This window comes from Corythoichthys intestinalis, chromosome 13 (genome assembly GCF_030265065.1).
Source record: "Corythoichthys intestinalis isolate RoL2023-P3 chromosome 13, ASM3026506v1, whole genome shotgun sequence".
In the NCBI taxonomy this organism is placed as follows: Eukaryota; Metazoa; Chordata; class Actinopteri; order Syngnathiformes; family Syngnathidae; genus Corythoichthys; species Corythoichthys intestinalis.
The window spans coordinates 677,575-696,674 of record NC_080407.1 but is presented as its reverse complement, the minus strand read 5'-3'; the positions used below and the strand labels follow the sequence as shown (position 1 = coordinate 696,674).

At 50.0% G+C, this 19,100-nt stretch overlaps 3 protein-coding genes across 7 annotated transcripts in view; 2 read left to right on the top strand and 1 right to left on the bottom strand.

Annotated features, from left to right (window-relative positions):
* The window catches only part of tymp (thymidine phosphorylase), a 19,600-nt gene extending 10,078 nt beyond the window's left edge, over window positions 1-9,522 (top strand). Inside the window, exon 13 of the mRNA XM_057854682.1 lies at window positions 8,828-9,522. Within this exon, the coding sequence (XP_057710665.1) occupies window positions 8,828-9,103 (276 nt within the window). The 3' untranslated portion in view covers window positions 9,104-9,522. The remainder of the gene's footprint in view (window positions 1-8,827) is intronic.
* The window catches only part of itih5 (inter-alpha-trypsin inhibitor heavy chain 5), a 39,241-nt gene that overhangs the window by 2,334 nt on the left and 17,807 nt on the right, over window positions 1-19,100 (top strand). Inside the window, exons 2-3 of the mRNA XM_057854632.1 lie at window positions 9,596-9,677; window positions 9,766-9,887. The gene's annotated coding sequence lies outside the window, so the exon portion shown is untranslated. The remainder of the gene's footprint in view (window positions 1-9,595; window positions 9,678-9,765; window positions 9,888-19,100) is intronic.
* On the bottom strand, window positions 922-19,100 carry grip1 (glutamate receptor interacting protein 1). Of its 5 annotated transcripts, none has more exons than XM_057854569.1 (24): window positions 11,122-17,746; window positions 8,300-8,516; window positions 8,095-8,240; window positions 7,941-8,024; window positions 7,805-7,880; window positions 7,598-7,743; window positions 7,377-7,524; window positions 7,154-7,323; window positions 6,912-7,049; window positions 6,695-6,841; window positions 6,258-6,444; window positions 6,038-6,183; window positions 5,891-5,971; window positions 5,752-5,821; window positions 5,532-5,677; window positions 5,332-5,476; window positions 5,135-5,274; window positions 4,896-5,063; window positions 4,679-4,832; window positions 4,454-4,565; window positions 3,815-3,925; window positions 3,628-3,744; window positions 3,397-3,543; window positions 923-3,334 (listed from the first exon to the last, which is right to left on the bottom strand). In XM_057854569.1, the coding sequence occupies exons 1-24, from the start codon at window positions 11,252-11,254 to the stop codon at window positions 3,086-3,088; spliced, it is 3,378 nt and encodes a 1,125-aa protein (XP_057710552.1). In that variant the 5' UTR covers window positions 11,255-17,746; the 3' UTR covers window positions 923-3,085. The 5 variants fall into 5 exon arrangements, with proteins under 5 accessions (XP_057710555.1, XP_057710552.1, XP_057710556.1 ...); XM_057854571.1 differs by lacking the exon at window positions 11,122-17,746 and adding an exon at window positions 18,883-19,100 and having other exon boundaries at window positions 924-3,334; XM_057854570.1 differs by lacking the exon at window positions 11,122-17,746 and adding an exon at window positions 8,809-11,096 and having other exon boundaries at window positions 924-3,334.

Genomic DNA, 19,100 nt, shown 5'->3' with positions numbered 1-19,100 from the left:
GAAAACCTGTAGACTAATACATTTCAATTCAAAGATGGTTATGTGGCCCAGTCCACGATTTGTTACAATATACATACTAGTATTTTGTGTAATTTATTTATTCAAAACTGATTTTTCAGTCGTAAATCCATTACTGTAGTGCATCCAAAAAAGCATTTGATGTTTTCACCTCGATAAAGTGTCTTAAATAAGCGCTCCCGTCAGGGGGGACGTTTCACGCGGGGGGGGGGGGGGGGGGGGGGGGACATTTTTCGGCACAACACCCAACTAAATAAATCAAATGTAGTTCGGGGAAATTCACACAGATTAACGTTATGGTAACTCTGATGCAGATCAGATTTTTAGTTGCAAAATTAGCGGTGTGTCCCCCACCTTCACAATAGTGACATTACTTACAGTGGCTGCTGCTATCGGGAAAAAAAAACTTCTAATATTCCTCGTCTTCGAAGGGGGCGGAGGAGGCGGCATGTTGTATTTGTGTTTGGACAGTAGCCACGTTTACATGCTGACTTTTATTCATACTGATTCAAATCATTCGGAATGGAAATTTCACATCAGCTGTTTACATGTCACTTCATCTATTCCGATCCAGCGTTTACATGTGTCTGCCTTTATTCCGAAAGGACGTTTGACAACTGCCGTCTGACATGCGCAGATTAATCAAACAAAGCGTCACGTTGCAAAACATGGAGATCGATCGTCAGATCAGCTGCTGTTTGAACTTTTCGAGCGGAAACAAAACTTCAGAACGATACGCCGTTCATTTAAAAAGTTGTGTGGGTGCGCTGTGCGTGTGCTTGGAAGCCATGTTGCAAGTGACGTCACCACGTCAGTATGGAGCATGTGCAGAAAGAACGCAACCAGACACCATTCCGCTTCCCTGTTTACATGATATAATTTTACTTCTAATCGGTTTGGGAAAAGGAATATTCCACACCTGTGAATCAGAATGAAATTCCATTCGGTTTGGGCCTGTTCATTCCGAATGAGGTGTTTATATGGAACACATTTATTCGGTTTGAACAAATATTCCGATTGTAATTGGAATATTTGGCTCCATGTAAACGTGGCAAGTGATTGCGTGTGTGTGTGGGGAGGGGTTGAAGTCATCAGCCAATCAATCGTGCGTTTGAGGGAAAAAAATGGACTGGCACATTCAGTAAGTGAAAAGGGGTCAATGTCTGAACATAATGAAAGTAATTCACTTAAAAATGATAGGGGCTATTCAGTCCTTCCAACATATGGGAAAAGAATCTAAATGACCTCTATAACCGAACTCATTCTAAAATGCAAATAAGGTTGCTTAAAAGTTGGTGGGGACAATTTGGGCATCCTGAAAAGTCGCTAGTGTTACGTGCCCGCCGTCCCTATGCAAACCTACGCCCTTGTTGTCAATGGCCCTAAAAAAATCTAATTTTGTTGAAAAAGGGGTTTATTAGACTCGGTGAAGAAATGAAAGGCAAAAAAGTGTGTCATGAGTAGTTTATTGTCGTTCAGTCGTCGTCCACACAAAGAAAGGTGGAGACGGCAGGACTCACAGCAGGAACATCATGCTACCAAAGTATGAAATTTGTACAAAAATACTTTACAACATTGTCAGTGTTCCTGAAACAAAAGACTTATTTTGTTTGGTTGGTTGGTGAAGCTACATGGAAGTTAACTCTCCTTTTCTGGTGGCAGTGCAATATGCAAATTCCTGCACACGTGTACAAACAGTGCGTTTGTTCTTGAAGCCACGCCCCCAAGGCCCCTAAGCTCTTTTCTATTGGAAAAAAAATTCTTTTTGACGGGAGCTCGGCCATGCTAATTAGCCCCACCCTAACCTGACCGCTAATTACTGTGAGCTTGCGTGGGCTCGGGTTAGTCACTCTTGACCAGAAGATTAGCCCTGCTGTAACGTAGCCCTGTGTGTTAGCCTTGTGCTAAGTATCTTGATAGCCGTAAGCTTGTCGTGTGCGCTTGATTTGCAGCCGCGAAGGGGCGCTGTGCTTTAAACGGCTAGCCAAAGTCAAGTAGAACACTCACTCGCACCCGAGCAAACGACGGCCAATCACGACTCTTTCCGTCCTGAGCGCAGAACAGCGCGTTTCTTTTTCGAGGCTTCCGATTGGTCGCTGAAGAAAATGTCGACTTTCTAATGAGACGAAACGGCTAAATGACGTCACGGGCGTGTCACGACACGTTACCTAAAATGACAAAATGTTGTCGTGGAATCCACGACGACGACTTGTCCTTCTTTTGTGTTTTTTTGTGTTTTTTTTTTGGGGGGGGGGGGTATATCTTGAGGTTGGTCGTCATGGAAACAGAGAAAAGTGACAACAGTCAATCAAAACACACAATTGATTAGCATAATTCATCACAGTTATTGGGGGGGGTGGGGGCAGGTCATGCTCGTCGGCGCGTGTGGCGGGGTAGAGAACCAATCAGAGTCAGGCGTCAATATTGATTGGTTCCAGCCAATCTGCTGAATAGATCATCCTGCCTGTTATTGGTTGAGGGGCGGGGTTTGGGGGGCCCGTTTGACCAAAGACGACAACACGCACGCACTCGAGCACATTCACACGCACAGTGTGGCCAGTCAACGTGTGTAAACATTAAAAAATATATTTTAACTGCTTAGTGTTATCCTCATAATTATGATTTTTCATGGCACGCAAGTCCAATTCCGATACGGATGCGCCAATCACTTTGGATCCAAAGAAATCCGTTTGGTCGGTCCTTCTGCGATCAGTCGTCTCCGTGGCCACGGCATTTGCAACCTGCCGTCAAGTCTTTGTGCTGCTGCTGTGCTTCTATTGGAATTTCGCTTCCTCTGACGCCAAAGACCACGCCCCCGCGGATCGGAGAAGGTGAGGGTCCGGTTGGCTATCGGGAATGGGATGGGTCGGGATTTGAACTCCACACCAGATGAGGAGCGAGATCAAGAGCGCTCTCGCCATCGATCGGGAACTGGTTCAAAGGTTCCGGCGGGAAACGAGTCGGCACTGGCCGAGGACCGGTGAAGTGTCCGTGTGCTTCTGGGCCGCCCTTGCGGGTCAAAGATCAGGTGGTGTCTAGCACCGAGGAGGCGCGGCCCATCGGGTGCTTATACAGAAGTGTCTGTGACGAGCCCCGACCCGGTCCCGTCCCCGGGTTTCTTCCACTTGATGGGCGCGCCGTCCTCGCCCGCTTCCTTGTTGCCGTCGACGGGTCGAGGGGCGCGGCCGTTGTCGGTGCCTTCCGAGTGATTGGTCAGCGGGTTTCGACTGACCACCAAATCCAAGCGGTCGGACGACTCGGCGATGAGCGGAACCACCAGGCAGCAGTCGAAGTCTCGAGTGCGCACGTGGTTGATCTGAACAAACGCAGTGACTCGGACCTGCCATTTGAGCTCACGAGACGGATGACGGTCCTAACCTGCAAGAGGCGGTCGTACGCCTGCAGGCCTCCGCGCTCCGCCGGCCCGCCGGCCCGGATATTATTGACGTAAACGCCGCGGTCCAAAACGCCGTCCGACACACTGAAGCCAAAGTCCTCGGAATCGGAAGACTTTTCCAGAGTCAGCTGAAACACGTCAATCAAACGTCTGGCTTTCATACAAAATGCCCCGCCGAATCACATATAACTCGGTGGAATCATCATAGTCACCTTGTGAAGTTCGACTGGCGTCTGGTTAAGGATGTCATTGACTTCCTGTCTCATCTTCTTCATGGCGAAGGCTCTGCGTTGGGGGTCGGAAGGCAAGGTGTTGGAGCGCGGGGTTACCTGGTGGGTCACAGAGCGAGTCGCATGTTACGTCGTGGAGAGGTCGGGGGTCGGCGGCAACGTTGGTCACCTGGGGGCGCGTGTTGCTGCGTTCCTGAAAGCTGGCCTGGCGTCCCAACGAGGTGCGGGAGGGGGCCGGGTCGTGGTTCAGGCTGATGGTGGAGCCAGACATGATGGTGGCCTGGGCACGATCACGCGCGTCATTGGAGGAAAAAAGAACGTTCTTCCGCGCAACATTCAGTGAGCATTTGGCCAATCAGATGCATGCGTTTGTCTGAGACTTCCCAGCATGCCGTGCTCACGACGACATGCCCGACAAGCTGGCCAAAGTCACCAAATCGACATTGGTTAAATACCACTTAGTTTTCACGTAAATACCACTAAAGTCGTAAAAGTGCGTTTGGATTTAGTCACTTATAAATGTTAGTCAAAGTCACTCTGCAGGGAAAGCTACTTTGAGGATGCTGTTAGGGTTGCCTTCAAAAAAAAAGACCATAAGAGGATTAGTGGTTCAGAAAAGTAGGAGAGGAAGGATGGAGGATACCCCAGTGAGGAGCTGCGCCCCCTTTCCTGGCTCCTGGAAAACAATCAGTCTTTTTTTTTTCTGTGCATCATAGAAAGCTTTTCATTTGTCGAAAATTTTTCCAAAGTCCCGCCCCTTTGACCGTGTACTTGGGATATGACAATCGTTGTATACACGTGCGCGCACCTCCAGTTCCCTGAGGATCCCGCTCTGTCCGCACGTCTCCAAGTCCTCCAGGGCCTGAGACCAAAAGTTCTCCTCCTGGTCCGGTTCCGTCCCGTCGTGACCTACCGTGAACCTGCGTCCCCCACCCCATCCGTACAAGTCGCAGGTCAGTCACGCATACACACGTGTGCTAGCGCGACGCCAACAACGGTCGCCGCTTCGAATGGCAAATGCCACTTTGCTCACCCGCCAAGCGTGACGTGTTCCCAGTCGTCGTTGAGGCCCGACAGGTCCGCCAGCGGGTTGGTTCTTAGGCGAGAAGAGGCGAGGGATTGGCTGTTGCTCGTTTTGGCGTTGCGCCACTCGTGGAATGTGAACGGCGACGATTGGAAGGAAGGGGCTGCAACAAACAAAAAGTGACGTCATCGTACGTCGACGCGCCGGACAGTGTCGTCGCGCTTACCCGGACTGGCGAAGCCGGCGTCCACATTGGAACCGTCCCAGGACTCGACGGCGCTGTCGACGGACGGCAGCGCGCTGAACATCCTCTGACCCGAAGGCGGTTCCTCTCCCGCCTCGCCGTCGTGGTTCTCCAGAGCCGAGCCGACGGCGCGGAACTCGGGACTGGACACTGCGCGCGTGCGGACACGAGTTTAAGCCTGGAGCGAGCGCCACGAGGGCGAGGACGTGCCGAAGACGTACGCTCGCCGTGCTTCTTGATCTTGAGCGTGACGGTCTCGCCGGCCTGCTGCAGCAGAATAATGGCCTCGCTCAGCGGTTTGCCCTTCAGGCTGCTGCTGTTGATGGCTAGGATGCGGTCGCCCACGTGGATGGCGCCCGTCCTGAAGTGAACGCGAGCGTGAATCGAGGCCGCGGGCCGGACGGCGGGCGTCGCCCACCTTTCCGCTAGGCCTCCTTTGGTGAGCGAGGAGATGACGATGGGGTCGAAAGGCTCCTCCGTGCCCGAGATGGTGATCCCTAGAGGACCCCCGTAGCGTTGCAGCTCCACCGTGTAGATGATGCTCCCCGACACTTCCTGCTCATCTGGAAGCAAGGCGCGGATTCAGATTTTTTCAGACGCGGATTTCTTAGTTCTTACCAGAGTTGTCCTCGTCTTTGCGTATCTTCAGCTTGACCAGCTCCTCGCACTGCTGCAGGATCTGCACCGCCTCCTCCATGGAGCAGGTCTCTACGCGGATGTTGTCGATGGCCAGGAGCTTGTCGCCCAGCTCCAGCGTCCCCGTCCTCGACCGCGCAAAAGGCACGTGAGGTCGATGGTCTTCATTTACGATACTGTCCGCGTGAGCCGAGCGACTCACCTATGTGCGACGCTGCCCTTCTTGATGTCCGAAATGATGAGGGGGTCTCCCGCTTTCCTGTTTGAAGGAGCTGCGACAACACAACCTGTTCAGTTGATGTTTGGTTGACCACTTGTGCGTGTGCGAGACTGCCACTCACAGCTTATGGTAATTCCCAACTCCACTCCCGGCTTCTTGGGGAGTTTCACGTGGAACGTTCCGGAGGACGGAATGACCGATTCTAAGATGGACACAGCGTTTGAGGTCAAACGGGATTATTGACGCTCGGTACGGGGCGTGGACTTACCGGCCACGTCGAACTCGATCTCTAGGGTGAGTTGTGCAGTAATGGAGGAGTCTCTAAGCAGCTGATTGGTTTCTTCCAGAGTGGAGTCTTCTGTAGGAATGCCGTTTATGGATAAGATGCGGTCGCCTATTTGGAGAATGCCGCACCTAGAAACACGCACGCTTATATACACACTCGCGACTTGTTTGCGTTTGAAAATCGCACGTGACGTCTCTTCAACCTCTCTGCGGGACTGTCGGGGTCGATGTAAGCGATGAGCGGCGGCGAGGAGAGCGTCTCCGTGGCGAAGACGCCGCCTTGCAGCTGGAGGCCGAAGCCCATGACGCCGTCGCCGAGCAACGTCACCTCCGTGGTCTCCGTGTGGACCACCTGACCGGCCAGACCCACCGTGCTGGACGCCAGAGACACTGAAAAGAAGTGAAGACATCTTAAGCTTTGCTGTGAATCATCCTAATTCGAACACTTTCTCATTGCCGTTGACCATGATAGACGTCCAATCGTGCAGCCGTGACGAAAAAACAGTTCGAGAATGGACGTCATATCATTGCCAATGGTACTGTACTTGCTGCGGAACTCCAAAATGCTGAGGGTGTACTGTTATCGGCGGCGTGTTAGTGGTTAGTCGGTTTAGTGAACAAATACAAAGTTGTTGCTCACAGGAGCTCTTGAAGTCCTTCTTCTTCTGCTTCTTCCTCATCAGCGTACCCCGCGGGCTAGTGGGGTACGCGTTCCTGGGGACGGTCATGTTGAGGGACGACAGACTGTACGCCGACATGGAGCCCGGAGAGAACGTGTGACCCAATGCTGCGAACACAGCCGGACGTCAAGGTGACGCGCGAGCGTGCAGAGCGAAAGAGAGGAAAGGCGGACGTACGCGGATTGTTTGTATGGCGGTTGTGCGACCTGCCGCCCGATTGGTCGGGATGGTACGTGTTGTAGTGGTAAGGGGGGAGGATAGGGGCGGAGTTTCCGCTCTCCCAAGGGAGGGGACGAGGAGAACGCTGCACCTTGACTGCACACACATGCGCACACACATGCGGGGGAGCGGGGGTGTTCAGGTTAAGACGAGAGGAACGGCATTTCCCTACTTGTTAGTCGGTCCCGCTCGGACTTTACCTTGCTGCGGCGCGTTGAGCGCCGGTCGGGCTTGGTGCTGAGGCAGGATCTCCATGCGGACGTTGTGGCAGGACGCGGAGAGCAGTTGCGTAGCTTCGGCCAGAGAGCAGAATTCCATCGACTTGCCGTCCACCGACAAAATGTGATCGCCGGCGTGCAGAGCGCCACACCTACGGCCAACCCAAATTTAGGGCGCGAAGAGCGGGCGGCGCGCAAACCCCACCTGTCGGCGATGCTGGCCGGTTTGACTTTGTCGATGACGATGACCTGCTTGCTGCAGAACATGGACGAGGACAGAGCCACGCCCAGGCTGGAGCCCGTCGCCTTGGCCACCTCTACCAGCAGAGGGCCCGAAGCCGAGGACACGGACTCTAAACGCGGAGGGGCAAAGGTCAGGTGCGCGCACGGCAGCGGCCGAGAATTGGGTTCGCGTGCGCCGCCGACCCATGACGGAGACGTCGTACTCCAGCAGCATGGTGGCTTCCTGTCCGCTCTGCTTCAGTACGCTCGTGGCCTCCGCCAGCGTGTTGCCGTGGAGACGGATGCCGTCAACGCTCAGCAGACGGTCGCCCGGTTTGATGCTCCCCTCCCTGCGTGCGCATACCTTAAGTGCCAAGAACTGGAGATTTCCCAGAGAAAGCTGTCGCTCACCTGTCGGCCGGCCCTCCCGAGCGTACCGTGGCGATAACGATGGGCCGACACTTGTTCCTGTCGTCGCTGGCTCCTCCTACAAGACGCACGCGTCAATATTTCATCCCGCGCGGTCGCGTGCCACGCGCGCGTGCACCTCTGATGACGAATCCGAAGCTGTTTCCTTCCTTGTGAAGCGTGACTTCCACGGTCTTGAACAGGACGCCGGAGCCCTGGACGGCTATACGAGACGACGCGGCGAGACGTCAAGAGGGAACGGCGGTCGCGGCGCGAGACGACGGCGGACGTACAGACGGGGGGCAGCTCGTACTCCACCTCCAGCAGCACGCGCTCGCCCACGTTCTTCAGCAGGCTGATGATCTCGTCGTGGCGGAACTTGGCCAAGTTGATGCCGTTCACCGAGCGGATGTAGTCGCCGACGTTCAGCTGGTCGCTCCTAGAGGAGAGTTTACCGTTCGACTCGCTTTTGCGGTCGGAAGTCCCGTCCCCGCCTACCTGGCGGCGATGCCCCCGGGCCTGAGGTTGGACACCCTCGGCTTCCCGTCCTTGTCGATGCCGCCCGACACGGTCAGCCCCAGCGTGGTGCCCTCCTTCTTCATCAGCTCCACCAGCGTGCACCCCCGGAACTCATCCGGAATGCTCTGCCTCCTGATGGCGAGCGCGCCGTCCGACGGACGCGAGCCTGCCGAATGTTTGGTGTACGGACCTTCATCTGCCGGTACAAACCCCCCCCCCCCAAAAAAAGACGATGATGACGCTTAAGTCAAGAAACGCTCAAGTCTCTCTCCCCCCTGTGCGCGAGCCGCTAAATTGCAGCTACACGCAAAGTACACATGACGCGAGCGCTTGTCTCCCTCGTTATCCGACATCATGAATATTAGATCGCTCGCTCTCTCGCTGCAAAGCGCACTCGTCTCACACACACACTCACTCACACACAGAGGAATGTCAATCTCTGCTTAATTTCCGATAAATTATGCTGTCATTTCTCTCTCTCGCTCTACCTTTATTCACCCTGCGCAGGATCTGACATCGGCATTTGAACGAGACGGCGATCATGATGAAGCCCCCAGCTCGGCGTCGCCGGCCCCCCAGCCAGCGCCATGCACGCTAAATCGCCGCCGGCCTCCCCCTAATCCTCCCGACGCTCCTCTTCCTCTAGCTTCTCCGTCGTTCGGCCGCCGCCAGCCCTCCTCACGCGGACGCCATCACGCAGACGAGGAAGAGGACGGCGAGGGAGGAGGAGGAAGAGGAGGACGAGGAGGGGGAGGGCGCTGCAGATGTGGAGCGCCGCCATGAAATGAGAAGGGGGAGGGGGAGCCTGATCCCGCGGCGTGATGACGGTGAGGAGGAAGCGCATCAAAATGGAATGAATGCAAAAGATCACCTTAACTCCTTCAGTGCCATTGACCATCATATAGACGTCTAATCAAAGGAGTTGATCCTAGTAATCAACACTCATTCGCTGCCAGCCCTCCCACTTCAATTGGATTGGATGTCTATTGAATCAATGGCAACGAAACGTGATCATTCACTGTCAGCCCTCCCATCTATTGGCCTTCAACACGCCTCTCACCAACACGGCCAAAATGCGCCGGCCCTTTAAATCATCCTCTCCACACCTCACGGCGTGCTAAACGAGCAGGCTCAAATCTTTAACGTGGGAAGTCGACTGTAAAATATGCGAAGCATTCAAGTACAAAGGACATTCCAGTGACCACAACACACACACAGCTAAAAAAGTTGTATAAATTAACCTTCACACACGGTTCATGATGATGTCATCAACAGGGGGAGAGCCACGGCAGGAACGCAGTGTCGCCTTGCGATTGGCTGCTAAGGTAGAAGGGGCGCGGTCCACTTCCACATGTAGGTCAGTGTTCAGATGATGCCAGATTAATTTCATTTCGCGCACGTGCGAGTGTTGTTTATGTGATGATATTTTAACGATTGTTTTATAGAAAACATTTCCTTCACTGACCACACGGGCGACCGTCGCACCAGTCGCCCCCCGCTGACGTCCAGTCCCTGGTAGCGAATGAGTTAAGGCTCACCGCTGAGGGAGGCAGAGCGCCACCCGCAGGTAAGGACCAGAAAGCGTCAAGGTCCACGCGCGTAAGGAGACGACGGCCACGTGCGCCGCAGCGGCTGTTGCCGTGGCGACGAGCTGATGAATAATTAAAGGGAACGAGCGACCCTACAAGTACAAAGAGCAATTTTTAGACCCGCGCGCGTGTGCTCAACAGTCTTTAAAGTGTGGCTAAAATGAACGCCGCGCACGCTCAAATGGGTCCACTCCGGACGTCGGGCCGACGACAGAGCGGTGACGTCGTGTTCCGCTCGTGCACTTAGTGCTTCGCGTTAATGGCGGGGGAGCTAACAGGAAGTTCGAGGCGGCCGAGACCTTGCACTAATACGCGCTAGATAGCGTACTGAGATGACTCATTATGAAAGGACTGTTATTGATGGCATCGTATTACACACTGATTTGGAAGGGTAATTAGCCAAGGCGCTAACATGTGGGCACGGGCCTGACATCATTCTGTCTCATTGACATGCAAATGTATGCGGGTCTCTTCATTGCGTGCAAACGGTCCAATTGTTTGTAGGTTATAGAGATAAATTCCAAGTAGAAGTAGCCTTTTGTTTGCATGATTCAAATGAAGCAAGAACATTTTTGTTGTGCTTATGAATAACAATCCTGTCTCCTGGAGATGAATATGCTGTCTGTGTCAGCAGCATCACTCCTGGGCTAGCCAGGTTTTAGTGGCTGGCACGTTCACTTGGAAGTGTAGACTACAGTATTTCAAGCTTTATTACTCCAAATACTTCAAGGGACACTTCACCCAGTATTTGAACCGGTGAGGCCTCAATGTTTAGCTGCGCTCACTTAAAAGCGTAGGTCAAGAAGACTGGTGAAGTTTAGTAATTCAATGAGAAAATGTTGAGGCAGTGGTACCCAGACGCGGCCTTTGAACCCTGAACCTCAGCATCCCAAGTTGCCCGTGTTACTACGAAGCTAAAAAGTTGTCGTTATTGCCGGCACGCGACAAAAATCTCTCTCGCTCCTATTTACTTTCCGAAACGGATGAGTATTGTGCAAAACGACATCGTGGCATCTTCACGGGGAGACGTGATGACGAACGGTACACGACAAATAGCCGCCGTCCAAATTCTTGCTCTGCATAGACACTTGTTATTACCCAGCAAGCACCTGGTGGCTCACCTGGGCACTCTTTAATTATACATCAAAGAGCACACACCCATTGTATACATGTGTACACATGAGGCTTGTTTGTCGCAGGCGCGAGACTCACGTAGCAGCCGCGCGTGGTACTTGCTGGTATAGAAGTAGACATCGTCGTATCCTTCCTGGTAGTCGTCGTCGGCGCGGTACCTCCTCCTGCGCCTCCTCTGGAGCAGGCGCAGGAGAGCCAGGAAGCGCTCCATCTTCAAAACGCGCGCACGGCTAACCGCGTACGGGAAGCGTCTCTCCACACAAAGGAGACGGGCTCGGGTTTCTTTTCTCGCACACCTCCGGGTAGCGCACGCGTGCACTCTTTGTAGCCTCGCCTCCAATGCGGCCTCCTCCTGGCCTGCTCCAGCCAATCACAGTGCTCCCAACACACACACTCTCACTCGATGCGTGTGTGTGCGCCAGCGCGTATAAATGTGCACTTGAAGAGTCAGCAGACATGACTTTTCTTCTTTCCTTCCATCCTCCACTCATTTATCCCTCCCTCCCTCCATCCTTTGCACCATTCATTCCTCTTTTTATGACACACTTGATTCCACCGAGGAGGAGAGGAAAGGGGAGGGGAGGGGAGGGGAGGACTGGCTTCAGTCAGGGAGCTCTACAAAGGACCAGGAGGGAACAACAATTCCCGTGATGCAACAGGGCAGGCTTTCGTTCAATGAATCAAAGAGTCCAAAATCTCTTTGGAGAAACGCCTCTCTCTCGTCCAGTCTTTATCACATGAAAATGTTCAAAAGATCTGAGCAAGAACTGCTTTTGTAGAATGTCGTCATTTCATAGTATTCACTCAGCTAAAATGCAGTCTTATGTAGCCTTCCAGTCACCGTGATAAAATAGGGTTTATTCTTGTCATGTGGAATATCAACACATGGAATGTTTATGTTTCCTCACTTTACTTTGACATCATCTTAGTGTCAAGCTAGGAGTTTTTCATGCAAATTTTGTGAATGTACCTTGAGTGGATTTTTACAGTTTGGATGTCTTTTTTATTCAGGCAAATTGGTACGCTTATTCTTTTCTGTTACAAACAAAACTATGTTAATAAAGTTGTATTTTATTGTAAGTTAATCGATATTACCATTTTCCCCTTAATATTAAAAAGGACTCAGTGTTATGCAGAGGTGTTCAAAGTATCGGAATCGGCAAAAAAATATCGGCCATGCCTTTTTTAAATATGTATGTATATTTTTTTATTGTTTTCTAATTGTATTTAACATTAACAGAAATAATATGTTACACTCATCCAGAGTCTTTAGTTTAGGCTTAAGGTAGGGTTATCAAATTTATACCGATAACGGCGGTAATTCATTTTTTTAAAAAATGTATCACGTTAAAATATTTAACGCAATTAGTGCATGCGCTGCACGACCCACTCACGCATTGTCGCACGCAATCTGTAATGGCGCCATTTACCTATACAGAGAGATAAAAGGCAGCGTAAAATCAGCAGAGTGAATTTTGGCAGCCTTTGGAGCCTTTTTTTAAATTGGCTAAAGCCTTACAATCCCTCTCCCTACGATTAGAAATATCAAGGGAAGCAAATGCAATGTGGGGAAGCAAGGTAGCAAATGATCTTTTTCTTAACACCTTATATTATTTCACAACGCAGAGAAGATATATCATTTGATAGCACTACGCACAGTCATGGTTCCACTTCCCATCATGCATTGGGCATGGCTACAGTATCATTTACTGAAAGCGTAACAAATACACTAGATGGCAATATTTAGTCACAATATACAAAGTCACAAGTCTTTCTATCTGTGGATCCCTCTCACAGAAAGAATGTTAGTAATGTAAATGCCATCTTGAGGATTTATTGTCATAATAAACAAATACAGTACTTATGTACTGTATGTTGAATGTATATATTCGTCCGAGTTCTATTCATTTTTTTCTTAATGCATTGCCAAAATGTATATGATCGGGAAAAATTATCGGGAAAGATTGGAATTGAATCGGGAGCAAAAAAAAAAAAACAATCGGATCGGGAAATATCTGAATCGGCAGATACTCAAACTAAAACGATGGGGATCGAATCGGGAGCAAAAAAACATGATCGGAACAACCCTAATAATAATCATGGTTTTATAGACAAATGATACTATGTACAGTGGCGGCAGAGAGTGGCGGGAGGGGCATTTACGTCTTCCTGTAAATAATTGAAAAGCACTGTATTAAATACTAGAAACTGCTATTTCTGGAGAAATTACTCTGGGCCTTTGCTGTGTGGCGATAAGGCTCTTAGCCCCGCACAGGTTGGTTTGGGGACATTTCGGGGACAATATAAGGTAACTTCCTGTTGATTTGGGGACATTTGAGGGAAACGTCCTGATCATATCAGGTCATTTGGGGAAATTTAGGGGTGTGTCCTCACTGTCCTGGTCATTTGGGGGACACGTCCTATTGATATCTGGTCATTTCCTGTTGATTTTGGGACATTTGCTTTTCTGCCATTGAAAATGAATAGAAAATTTGGAGGCATCAATGGCACTGACTTAAATTTACGTCAATGGTATCAAAGTACATTGGCATCAATTGAATCAACAAACATGGCTGTCAATGGCATGAAAGTAAATGCTATTGAAAACCAACGGGAAATTTGGACGTCCGTGGCCATCAACGGGATCCAAGTACATCGGCATCAATATAATTGACATTCATGGCCCTCAGTGGCATCTGTCTCCATTGGCCTCAGTGCAATGTTAATGCCATTGGAAATGAATGGGAAATTTGGATGTCCGTGGCCGTCATTGGCATCGACTTCCATGCGCGTCAATGGAATCGGGGACACGTCCTATTGATATCTGTTCATTTGCTGTTGATTTGGGGACATTTTTTTTCCCATTGAAAATGAATGGGAAATTTGGACGTCCGTGGCCGTCAGTGGCATCGACTTACATATGCGTCAATGGATTCCAAGTACATTGGGGTCAATAGAATCGACATACTGTACATGGCCATCAATGGCAAGGACGTGCATCGCCCTCATTTGCTATTGTGTACTTGTGCGTCAATGCAATGCGCAGACATTGGAAATAATTTGGACGTACGCAGCCGTCAATGGCATCGGCTTACCTATGCGTCAATGGAATTCAAGTACATTGGCATCAATAGATTCGACATACACGGCCGTCCATGCAATGCAAATTCCATTGGAAGTGAAAGGAAAATCTGAACGTTGCACACATTAAAAAAATAAACATGTACAGAGTATATATAATGAATGAGAAAATTTTGGGCAAATTTCTGGGGAACCGTATTTTTTTGTCCAAATTCTGTATACAATTTTATGCCCCTCACAGTCCTGGAATGTCCAAATTATGTGATATGGTAAAGAATTGTAGGGCTAGATACATTTTGAAAAGTTGTTTGTTTTTGAAAAATCGGTGAGAAATTGGCATTTACGGGCAAACGGAAAATTTTTCGGGGTCGTTCGAAAAAGTCCCCGGGTCGCGCAAAAACAGAAATCCTATTCCAAAAAAATTTGGGGATTTTACTCTCTGAGTCTTTGCAACGCAAAGAATTTAAAGGATTTAAAGGAGTCATGCAGTCAAGTATAAAGTAGTCTAGGAGTGTCATCCAAGGGTTAAAGTGGGCCGGAGCTCAGCTTCGCCTCCTTAGTCAGATAAACAAATCATTTACATTACACTGGCAGTAGCGCCCATCGACTGTGTATTTTGGCATGCGCAGTCTGCGTGGCTTTCTCATCATTAAGCCCTGACATGTTCACCAAATCAGAGCGCGGCACCACCCTCTACTGGGCCCGCCTTCTTTAACAGGCAGCATCTACCGAGCCAGTCAAACCACTCGCGTTCGTTTGAATCGTCTGTGGTTGGAATATTTCCGGGGTAGTCTAAAACGGCGATTAAACCAAAGGAAGCGAATAAGGTGAATAATAATAATAATTCTGTAGTAGTCAGCAGTTCATCAGGCCAATAAGAGGAATGTGAAAATGGCTAGCTGATTTAGATGACATGCCTTGTGTCATGGCAAAATGTTATCCAGTTATCTTCAAGGTTAACTGCTTTGTTATGAATATTTATCTAACTGCTGGAAAACCTCATCTAAGTGTTAATATCTGATTGTTTTATTGTTAAAGGAGGAGGAGCGTGGGGAAGAAAATAGTCTTGTTTCACCAATCTGTGTTTCTTTTTAGGTTTTCTTTTCACTTTAGTCTTTTTTGTCCACGCTGTTAGTTTGCTGTTTCTTTTTGTTAGTTAGCCGTGTGCAGTGGCGCCTCCAGAAATTTTTCACGGGGTGGCCAGATGGGGCCACTTAAAATCTTGGGGTGGCACACCAAAACTAAAAGCCATAATTTCAGGTTTTCATTATACTATTGCACTAAAGCTGTCAGGGGAAAACTATCAGAAAGACTTAAGGACACAGCTACTGATATACTTTGTGTAATATTTGATGTTCCTAATGATTTAATGTGCATAGTCCCAGTGTTGTTAATCTTACTAAGTAACTAATTATAGTTACAAATTACTTCTCCCAAAAAGCAGTTGCGTTAGTAACTCAGTTACCTGAATGTAAGAGTAATTAGTTACTTGGCAAAGTAACTGGTGATAATTTTCATGTTTTGTTTTTTTTGTCCCTCAAAAAAAAAAAAAAAACGTAGGTCACACTATGTGATGTGTAAAAGGTTTTTGGGACAATTACCCCTAACCCAATTCTTTACCCTAACCCTGAATCAACCTTTAAAAGTTGTTAAAATTGCTCCCATTATTGCATTAGTTCCCTTCTGTCTACTTTCGACATGTGGAAGTTTTAAAACTGTTTCATCGTTTAAAGATAGATTCAAGTCAAGATTTTGCCGATTTAGGTGTATTTTAGATAAAAAGTTACTTAGGTTTGCTAGGAAGGTTCTCTACAACAGAGCCTTCCTAAGAAGTCTACTGCTTTAAGATGGTGGCTGTTTACTAACGCATTTAGTTCCTGTACTGTACATGTTGCTAACGCCCCCGTGTCTGTCATTTCGCATCTAGTTCTATATATATATGATATCTACCATATCTTGTGGGCGTATTTGTAGGCTATCGGCTACAGTCAGGTATTATTGGAGCCACCTAGCATTGTGTTTGCTCGGTGTCACAACTTTTTTGCCTCCTTTGAGTCCCCACTCCTGCTCTGCTCTGTCGTCTCGGTGAGTCTGTCTCCCTCAGACTTTTATCGCGTCATTCAACCAATATAGCAACGCATAATAATGCACGCCTTTCCATCCTCAGTAACTGTAACTGCGTTGCCAAGATGAGAAAAGTAATTCATTAGATTACTCACTACTGAAAAAAGTAACGCCGTTATATTCTAACGCCGTTATTAACAACACTGCATAGTCCATAAACCATAGTCCTTGGTCCTGGCTGTGCATTTAGGATGAAATGCATAACTGATGCTACAACAATCTAATGATATACTGGCAAGCGGGGTGGCCAGTGTGGTGGCCAACAAATTTATAGGGGGGCCGTGGCCACCCCTGGCCACCCCCTGGTGGCGCCACTGGCCGTGTGTGTTTTTCCGGTTAATCCGGCCTGTATTTCTCGTTTGAGAATACATGTGTGCCATTTTATCTCACACAATTTTCAGGCTCCCCCACCTGTCCAATCCTACTTTAAACACTGGTGACACGTTAAAAAAAGCTTTCAAATCAACATTGTCTTTCATTTAGGCCGTCAACTAGTCGGCCTGAATAGATTGCGTCCTCTCGAGGTGGCCTCTAACTACATTGTGCTCTTTGGCATTGACGCACAAAGCACCAAGGAGTGAATCATTTGATGAGCCATCTTTTCTCCAAAGCAAAGAAGGCTTTAGTGTCAGTTGACTGACTGACATTTGGTGGCGACCGAGAGAGCGAGCTGCAAAAAATGACAAAAGCCTCCTGATTTGCATATCGCTCGCAGGCCGGCGCACCGCCGCTCTGCGATTGGCCGCCCGGCCGAGCGCGTGCGTTTAATCGCATTCTCCACACGCGTCGGCTTAGCCGCTACCCCGCCTGCCACGGCGCAGATCCCAACCGTCCGCATCGTCCTCCGTAATATGGCCGAAACCGATCGGGTCCGTCTGGTGACCGAACGGGGACGGCCTGGCACCGACGCGCACGTGACCGAGCCCGAGGTGCTCGGCTTAATGGACGTCGGAGTGGCTGACCTTCATTCCTAATGGATGCTCGCGCACACAAACACAATGCGGCGGAATCTAGTGCAACACACTCGAGTAAAAAGAAAGCCTCGTCGGCCGCCATAGACGTCCACCGGGTCGGTGTTGGGACAGCGAATGATCGCGAGGGATGCTAAAATCGGCGAGTAATTGACACCAAAGCGTGACGCGGAGCTCTTCAACTCACTTGAAAGTAGTAGCTAGGCACCGAGTGGCCACAAGAGGGCGACAAAGCAACACTCACAGCTTTGGTTGCTTTAGTACACGCGCGGCGGGGAAGACAGTCATGACATATTTGTCATATCTGACTGACTGACCTTGATTCCCGAAAACACGCCACCACTCGGAAACAAAAGGGAGTGCTGCCATGCCACTTCTCAACAGCAGTTGAGTAAAGGTGAACGCGACCGCACACGCTGATGCAAGTCGTGTGTGTGCGCGCACGCTGGGTGAATTCGAGCATAAAATGACATGATGTTTGTTTGATGCCGGCAGCTCGGCGCTCCACCTGGATGCCGCCCAGGGCTGCTAAGTGCCTGCCTGCGTGTGTGTGTCAGTGCAACTTTGTCCTTAATTTGTTGCACAATCCAAAAAGTGCTTTCATGTTTTACAAGCCTCCAAGTAGAAACACACACCTCAGCGTTTTATACCGTTAGCCGTGACGATGATGTGCGAGCGACGACGCACGCGCTTCCTTGTAAAATGTGTCGCACACAAAAAAGATTCCGGCGCCTCACACACAAGCGGCCTCGCTCGACTAATCCGAAGGAAGAGAATGAGCAGAGTTGTGACATCGGCGCCTCTGAAAAGACACTGCGTACGAGTGCGCGTGTGCAGGACAAAAGTCTTGTATGATTTCGTGCCTGAGCAAAAAGGTTGGGAAAAGAATGGGGGCTGCCATTGACGGCGACAGACGTCCAATCCGTTTGGCCGACAGCGAAATACCATCATTCGTCACCAGTGTCGTGTATATACTCAATCTAATCTGTCAACTCGAGTACAGTGATGTCACTACTCGCTTTGGTGCGGTCACGTCACTTTAACTCTGGTGTTAATAATTAAGCACGAAGACGAGGAACAGTCTTCATTTCGATGAATGCCATCCATCCTCTATTTTTATCTGGAGTGTTATTTTTAAACTAGAGATGATCAAAATGAAATGTAATCATCAATACCTGTGAACATGATCAAAGACTTGGCGAGAGTAGAAAGAAACCACAAGCGTGTATCAACTCTGCTCTATTGATGAGGACTTTGGTTGATGGCAACATCACTTTGATGATGGGCAGCTCGGTTTTATTTGTCAAGGTTGACACCGATAGATGTCGACGTGTGAGCTGACCAATCCGTGACACGCTGAAAACCAAGTCAAGCGCGGGGGCGCTTTTGCGGCGCCGGCCACGCAGGAGGGCGACAGCCGGCAGGTGGCGGGGCGGGGGCGGGCGTACCGGCCGGCCGGCCTCCAGGCTAAGCTAATCTGCTAGCTTCGCCTCCTGACGTCACGTCGATCGATGGGCTTCACGTCACGGTCAGCCGGCGCGCCAACGCACACACTGACGCGCGGCGTCAAGTTTCACGCGCGCGTCCGCAAAAGCCGGCAAACACGCACGCGTGCGCGAGAGTGAGCGGTCGGCGGTGGCGGCGGCTCCGCTGCGATCCTTACCGCCTTCCTGGTCCGCTTGGAGACAGGCCGGGATGTTCTTCTTCCATCCGGGCATGATGCACCTCAAGGCGGATAGGGAGTCCAGGGCGGCCCGCTAGCAGACGCACAAAACCGGCAGCGGCAACATCATGTTAGCTCTTTAGCTTTAGCGTCATGGAGGAGATCCACCTCCGCCTGCGTGCACTTCCTTTTCGCCCCTTCTTCGGCACGCGAGACCC